Below are 8,596 nucleotides of genomic sequence, written 5' to 3' on the forward strand. Positions count from 1 at the left end.
CTCCTACACCACTTTTGCTATAAGAATTTATTCAGTATGAAAATAATATCCATTATGCAATAACCAATTCAAATTGGTTATAATCTTATTCCATAATTACAAAAGCAAAATGCCTGAATTAGTGCAAACAATTTTAGAAGGAGAAAGGACTCAAAAGAGGCTGTTTTCTCACCTCTGCAGTTGGCAATGAAAAACTGACTCCTGCTAATAAACCCAACAAAACCCCAGATCATTAACAGGGCAGAGGCACTTCATTAAACCTAATTTTTTGGCCTGTGGCCCTGGCAGTGTAATGCTGGCTGCCTAGGAAGCGTCATCACTCAGAACTGCCAACACCACCCGGCAGTCAGCAGTGCCCAAAACCTCACTGTACTCTGGCACCCTCAACGCTGCAACGAGCACAGCCCTAGGGCAGCTTCCACCACCTGCCCAAACCTACCCTTTAGAAAAGACAGGTACTTACACTCGCCCTTTAGAAACATGGTGAGGAGGGCTCACTCTTGCCTTTTAAAAAAAGGCATTGACACCCAAAACTTTTACATGAGTGGGGCACCGTATAAACTGAGCAGCGAATGTGAAAGATCTGTATATAACTGCTCTTACCAAGAGAATCTGGGGAGGTAAAAAGTCACGTGATTTTGTTAAATATTAGCCTGGGAAGTAGATCTGGAGAGCTAGCTTAGGGAAAAAAGCAGAGGAGTGTGGGTTAGCAGCAGTACCATGGTGCTCCAACAGTGACCGGCATTTCTGAGCAAACCTGGAAGCAAAACTATGGCACCTGAAGGTCTTCTCTGTCTAAAAGTGAAGCTCCTTCAGACTTTAAGTACCCCCAAGCAGGCAGATATTTTGAAGTCTGGTATACTGATTTGGGGATTGAAATTCCACCTACAGTCTCCTGTAGCTCCAACATCCTGTTGAGGATCTGGACCAAAGTACCCAACACTGAAATGGCAGAAAGAAAGCAATTATAAAACCTCCAGAATTTGGGATTGCATATTCCTCTCTTGGTATAGCTTCTACCACAACAAATTTAGTGTCTGGAATTCTTCCGAAATGCAGCGTGGTGAACATTTGCTAACACAGCTGGTTTTGTGCAGCCTCTAGAAGTATCATCTCAATTCTTTTCGATTACATATGCTTTTTCTTTTCAAATATACGGATGGATATGTTGTCCCATTGCTGTTAATTAAAGGCAGTGCACTTCTAGTCTTCCTTTTCCTAGCATAATTAGCATGGGTTGCCTAGTGAATCTTAGTGGATGGCTGTGATTTAAGAGCATATAATCTATACTGCATTTCCATGCTGTCACTTTCTACTCACTACAAGGGTACTTACGTACAAAACTGAGAGACTCCAGTGGTGAAAACCACTGTAATAATTGCTTTATAGTCAATAAATTACTGAGAGGCACTAAAATAAACTGAGAATAGTATCCATTTCACTGTATTAATGGTTGCATATATAAAGTATCAGCCTTTGGGTATGTCAGTAATAGCAATAAATTGAATCAACAGTGCTAAATACTCAAGGCAAATTAACTAACAGTTACTGCTACTGGGGTAGAATAGTTAACATGTAAATAACTTGAAGGCTTTTGAGATAATAAAAGCAGATAAAACATAACATAAAACCAGGCAAAACATGGTACTAGGTCAGTGGTGATGCACATGTTCCAAACAAAGCAGACCATCTTGCATGCATTGGTATGCAAGGTAAAGATACTCAGAGATCTGTATTCACACACACGCTTGCACAAGTAGACCACGTGTGAAATGGCTGTAGAATAACACTCCGATTTCTCAACGAACTATGAAACACCACTTTAAAATATCTTTCGGTGGTAGAAGGAAGGCTATCCAATAGGTAGAGTTACAGTTACAGGGTCTGTGGATTCAACATAAGAGCTGAAAAAGAGCTGCTCAGGAGTCCAAACCAGCTATAAATGCAGACCTTTTGCAGATTTCAGTTTTTCCTGCCAGCGTGCAGGTAATTTGTGTTTTTACTTAAACAAACACATATTAGATCATACATTATAACAGTGACTCTGTGTGTGTACAGCGTTAATACAGCCACCAAGTAGAGAAGTAGCAAAAATATTATTAACAACCTCTCATTTAGAATACAAAAATTACCATTAAATACAATGTGGCAACATGCGAGATCAAAATAGACCTTAAAATATCACACGCAAGCTATTCAGGTTTCTTAATACAACAAAATTGGCAATAAAATAATGTCAAACTATTTCTTAGAGGTAAAAATAGCTCATTCTCCAAATGCAGTTCTCTATAAATGTAGAAAAACTGTAACTGTCTTGGATATAGCATAAGCTATTTATCTAAAATGCTACTGCCATTGAAACAGATGTCATTGCACAACATCCTTGTGCCACCCACATACTGTTCTCCTAGTTGCCAAACAGAACTGTTTTGAGTTATTTACCGAGTGATCAAATTCAAGTATTTCTGCTATGATCTCTATGCTACATTAAAGAAAAACAAAAAGTACTTAAAAACAAAGACGTAATTTCACATGATGTTTTACCATGATCTAATATATTCAACATGCCTTCATCAGCACAGATTATCAACAAAAGACTAAAACTTTAACAGAAGTCTTATTTTTAAGAATTTTGTGCTTCAGCTTTTTCCATTTCCTGCTTACTGTCCATTATACTCAGTTTCAAGCTTCTGTTTTTAAACATCTTCAGTCAACTGAAGAACACGTAGAAATAATAACAAAGCTTCTTCCCCAGTCCTAAAAAATCATCTGTTCTTTGCAGAATAACTACGTAAAACCTAAAAATCATGCCACAGATCAAGTCAGGCTGGAAAGGACTTTTGGAGGTATCTGGTGGTGGGATCACCCTACCTAATGCAGGGCCCATCCAGGGCAGCTCACAGGGCTTGATGTCACTTGTCAGGGGACCAATCTTGGTCTGTACATGCCATATGCCACCCGAGATTGTAGAACTTGGCCATCTGGTTTTTATTCTGTCTTTTCACGCTGTCTTGCTTTTTCATCTTTCCTCCTTTTTTCGACCCTTTCACAGTGATCTCTGGAGTTCGTCAATATCAAACTGCCATCAGGCTTCCTGGAGGGTGAGGTGGGGCATGACTACCCAGAGTTCAAACAGGATCTTCCCAATGCATGCCATGAACTCTAAATGCAAAAAGCTTGTAGTCTGTTCTCATCAGTGTCACCTAATTGTTGCCAAAATTTAAGCTACCAGATTTTCTCAACCTGTACCCGTTAAGAACCCAGACTGTATTTGTTCAGGAACATAGTGAAGCACAATGGAATTCATATTGAGCAGACTGTCTGCATTTACATTTGTACAAATGACTGACATACTAAAGAAATGAAGAACAGAAAAAATAGTTAAGTTCAACTATTCACAGTTTTCTAGTTCAAAAGAAGTGCTTTAATTATTAAAAATGGGGAAGAGAGAGAGGAATCTGAAAGACATCTATAGATATATATGCATTCTAGCAACCCAGTGAATATATCTAGAGCAGATGACAGCTAAGCAGAAAAATCATTTTGCATCTAAGACCTGTTTCTCTGTCCTTGAGAATGCAAAACTTTCTTCAATCTTTCTGGATGACCAGCAATAAAAATACTGAAATTAACATTAAAATACATTTTAGTATTTCAAGAGGTTTTTCATCTGATCAGATCTTGACTCTTCGATATTTGTTTGCTAATAAGCCACCTAACCCTTCAACTATCCAGCTTTATGATGCCGTATTTAGACCTCTCAACTTTGTTGAGCTGCTTTCAGATTACAACACAAAGTCCTAAAGATAAGCGCAGCAGGCACGTTTTTTTAGCAGAACATTTGCCAGTTTGGCAACAGCAGAATCAACAAAAGACAGGCAGAAGGAATACTAGTCAGAGGAAAGAAGAGAATTTGCTATACACTCCAGAAATAAAGTTGTTTGAAGACACACTAACCCACCGATTCCAGAGAGCTGCCTAGCAATTCTCTAACCTAATGTGGGGAAAAAAAAGAGTAAAAAAGTTTCCATTAGAAACAACTAAAATAGCAAATTCTGCATTTGATATAGTAATTTGATTATATACGATCTTCTTTTGTACTGATGTAGCACACACTTGATTACTAGAAGCAATCCTGGCTAACAGCTAACACCGTAGAAATGAAGCATCCATTGCCACTCAAAGCCAAGACTATCACTTCTATGATACTGTTATCCTCACTGGCTGGGAAATAAGCACCCATCTACATTGCATTCACTAACAGGCAACAGATCTCGGACTACAAAATCATTTTATCCTTCACTTTAGGCAATAACTTCGATGCTGAAAATCCAGTCAGGCTTGGGCCTACACGTGTTAGTTGTTTGGTTTTCTATTTTTTTTTTTAATTTAAAAAGCAACAATTACACATAACTTCAGTGGGATTCTTTCCAAAGAACATAATCTGTGATATCTTTGCTGTCAGAAAACCATTTCATTCATCCTGCTAAATGCTGCTCAACCGAACAGTAATGTAAATCATAACGAGTTACAATTTCAAAGTTTTAGCTGAATATTCAAAAATATGTCTTTACAGTATGGGTTGAAAAGAAATACAAGGTCTGATACCTTCAGAAGCTATGTTCCCCAGGAAGAAGAAAATAAGTATTAGCTAAATTACAACAAAATCAGAGCATCTTTTTCATCCCCACTCTTTCATCCCCTCAAAGACCTACAGATGCATAATTTTAACATTTTAATTAAATTCAAGTTAATTCATGAAAAATAGCTTCATGAAACATACAATGCAAAGCTTGTGTTTTAAGGAAAAGCAGACAGTTTTCTGATTTTTTCACCCTTATCTGAATTCTGTGCACCTATAATATGAATAAACACTAAGGAAAAAGTAATTAATGTATCAAGCAATAAATGAGTGCTCCTAAAGGTATCTTTCTAAAATCAAGTCCATCTAGAGTACTTTAAACATTTATCATGTTCGGTGTGGCTCACAAGCGATTTATTCTTCTATCCAGTTGAAAACAATTGGGCATTTACCATGGTATATAGCTATTCTTCCTCACCCTATAGCCTGGACAACTCAATGCAGTTGTTTCTCATACTGAATATTGTTCAAGACCAATTACAGATTCACATCTCCTTCAAATCCAGGTTATAGACAGGTGAAGATGCATTAAATGGTTGCTTCATATACCGTAGTCTCTTCTTATGATTACACACATTTAGCACAAACTGTCAAAGTACTTACAATGCAGTGTGAAATATTACAGTATTTAGAAACCAACTAATGTAGTTCAAGAAGCCCTTAATTCATCAGCACAAATACTTTGTTGGTGTTGGCTCTTAATTTTCTTATAAAATCCTAACTGTGCATTTTGATAAAGATGAAGATGAGCATGGTGATTTTGGAAACGGAATAGGACTAGAAGGAAAATATAAAATTACAAGAGTGTGTATAGGTGTTAAAGTTGGTTATAACATTAAAAAATTGAGAATTTTCTGGGTTTATATTTGGTGAACTTTTTTGTGGCTTGTCCTAAATCTGAAAGCACCTGTCCATACTGCTAAAATATTAATCTCTCTTTTATGAAGTTACACATATAGGCAGAATCATGAGTTTTGTGTGAGTTACAGGCAGGTATCCCCTCTCTATAATTTTACATACTCCATCTCCCTATATCCTGTTTGTATGCCCATACACTTGTACCAGAGGATCGACTCTCTTCTGAACTATTCATATGGGGCTGCTAAACAAAAGAAACAAAACAGTGAACAGTTCCCTGGTACGCTCCATAATTACTGGATAATAAAACCTTACCTCATGAATAACCCTATTGTCACATAAACCCAGACATTTAAATTTTGGTATTAAACATTCAATTAACACACTGCTACATACGTAAGTATTTATGGGTTCAGCTTCATAAGTCCCTTAAATATAGGCTCCTTTGAGAAGATAGCTGTTTAAAAGATGGTAATAATTGCTGAAGGCTCACTGAGCCCTCCTCTGTGCATAAATTACCGTGTCTTTTTGGGGTCAGGACAAAAATCAGTTTGCTTCGTTGCAAATACAATGAAAGGGAAACCATCCTACTTAAAGAGAGGGACCTCTTTCTTTTGCCACCACAGTCACTGTTTTTCCAGAGACTTTTTTCATGTAATTGTCACTAATTACAACTGAAAGTTAATACTGTATGTCAGCATCAGCAGATGAAAAACACGTATAAAAATCATAGAATCATAGAATGGTTAGGGTTGGAAGGGACCTTAAAGATCATCTAGTTCCAACCCCCCTGCCATGGGCAGGGACACCTTTGACTAGACCAGGTTGCTCAAAGCCTCATCCAGCCTGGCCTTGAAGACAATACCTTGGTATGCAGTTCCAAGTGATTTGCTTTTTTGGGAAGAAAGTGCATTAGAAGTGTGTAAAAAGCTGAATTTTGTCACCAGATCCTCCCCAGATACTGTTACTGCTTAATCCAAAAGCTCAGGGAAAAATTAGTAGCTATATCTCAGACCGCATCAATGTGCCAAAATGCTGAGTAAAGGTTTATGTCTTTTTGCTGGCATTTTTTCTTGCTTTCTGTGTGATTAAGATCACTCTGGAGTTAAAAGCTATTGATCTGCTAGAATGCTGCCTCCCGTTCTATATTTTCAATCCTAACGGGCTGATTAAACAAAAACACCTTTTAGCAAAACATGGAACTTTTTTCATATTGCTTACCGTACTGTATTAGGAGTCTTATGACATAGAAAAGCTCAGCATTTACTAGGACATTATTACATAGATGCTAATTAAAAACTGACCAACCTTTCCTTCCGCATCTGCTGTTGTTACCTTCTCAACCTTGTTCCTGTTTAAAAATTTCTTCACCCATTCTTCTACTTGAACATTGAACTTCATGAAAGTCACATAACAAAAATACGCTGTCAGGAGCGTTAAGCTTTCCCACCACATGATTAAGTTATCCAGAAAAAAGATGATTAGCAAGATCAAGTCAACGATGTAAAAGGACACATCTCGAAAGAGTGGCCACCAAGTAAGGTTCAAGATCTCTCTAGAAAATAAAGCACACATTCCAATAACAAACAAGATATTGAACACGGCAGATCCCACTATTGTACCAATGCCGACATTGCTGTGGGATATAAACACTCCTATTAATGAAGTGAAGAGTTCTGGGGCTGACCCACCAGCAGCCATGAAGGTTGCCCCTGCCACATCATCAGAGATGGTCAGTTTTTCAGTGATGACAGTCAAGGAAGGAACAAAGAATTCATCGCAGACTATGGCTAAGGCTATGAACATGTAAATCATTCCAATTACATGGAGGATCACTGCTCCCTTTCTTCTCTCCTCAAGAGAGAAAATGTCCTTGGGGTACTCTCCCTTGATATGATCATCTGTTGCATTGTCATGCTCAGCTTCATATTTCATAGAAGTGTGTGGGTCTGGAGTGTCATCTTCATACTGTTCCATGAAATCCAACAGAGTTCTCTGATGCCCACGCACCAGCTTTTGGCTATCTAGGCTGCTGGCCAACGCCATGCTATGTGGTTCCATCTTGAAAAAGGCACTAACTGAAAGAGAGAAAGTACTAATGGCCACTACACCGACAAGAAGCCCTATAACTCGTACCAGTCTCAGTTTTTTCCTAACGTTCTGGTGCCGTCTGCAAGCGAACAGCGCTTCCTCCAAACACCACTCCTCCAATACACCAGCAAGAGTCTTCTTCTGAAGAGCCATTTTGTGTTCTGTGTGTGAGATGCTGAGGGATTCAGATGGATTGTTCCTTCATACTTTTCTCCCGCTTTGAAGTTAGAAGTGATTTAAACGTTTTCCCACAATGAAGTACTCTTCATAGGAAGTATTTTCTTCATTCGTCTTAAAAGGAAATGAGTATCATTAATATTAGTGAAACAGCGTGCGACTGGGAGCTTCTAAAAAGCATTTTCAGAGTAGGTAAAATTTAGAATTTAAAGCAGAGTATTATCAACTGTAACATAAACCCCAGTCACATCCCATCAGACACAGCAACAATACGTTTGTTTCGGCAGTAACCCTGCACATAACAGTCTATCAATACTCAGATCATTTGATGCCTCTCATATGGCTCTGAGCCACCGCTCGCCTCAGTTGCTGACAAAAATTCCTAGTGGAAGGTAAAAACTGTCCCCAAATGTTGCATAAAAATGACTAAACTACTATTTTAAGGGATACACCAAACATTATTACCTTCTGTAATTACTTCCCACCATGATCACGTAACGTCCAAATCCCAAACGCAGGGGCAATGATATACAAAAAAGTAATCAAAGTGCCAACAAGCTCCTCATCAGACCTTTAGGCAGCCGAGGCGGTATTAACTGAAGTGTTATGCATGCACAGAGCAACAGTCTCTGATGCGTAGGTAAAACACTATGCTGTTGGAACGGGATCAAAATGAAGATCTAACACATCCACAATTTCTTTAATTCCCCTGCATAATCAACTCAGGTTTGCACTGACAACTCAGCTTGCTTCTGATCAGACCTAGGACACAGGCTTGGACTAACTAGGACAAAATTTTCATTCACCTCTGCTTTTGTTTTGGCTTCT

General features: G+C 38.3%; 1 protein-coding gene across 1 annotated transcript; it reads right to left on the bottom strand.

Annotated features, from left to right (window-relative positions):
- Nucleotides 1–6,808: 6,808 nt before the first annotated feature.
- Nucleotides 6,809–7,878, bottom strand: LOC104507264 (sodium/potassium/calcium exchanger 2; the record flags this gene model as incomplete). The annotated part of the gene is made up of 1 exon (XM_010148487.1): nucleotides 6,809–7,878. A coding segment is annotated over exon 1 (936 nt), but the record flags the coding sequence as incomplete, so codon positions are not given.
- Between the last annotated feature and the right edge of the window lie 718 nt (nucleotides 7,879–8,596).

Source organism: Eurypyga helias, unplaced genomic scaffold (assembly GCF_000690775.1).
Source record: "Eurypyga helias isolate BGI_N326 unplaced genomic scaffold, ASM69077v1 scaffold8213, whole genome shotgun sequence".
NCBI classification, from domain to species: Eukaryota; Metazoa; Chordata; class Aves; order Eurypygiformes; family Eurypygidae; genus Eurypyga; species Eurypyga helias.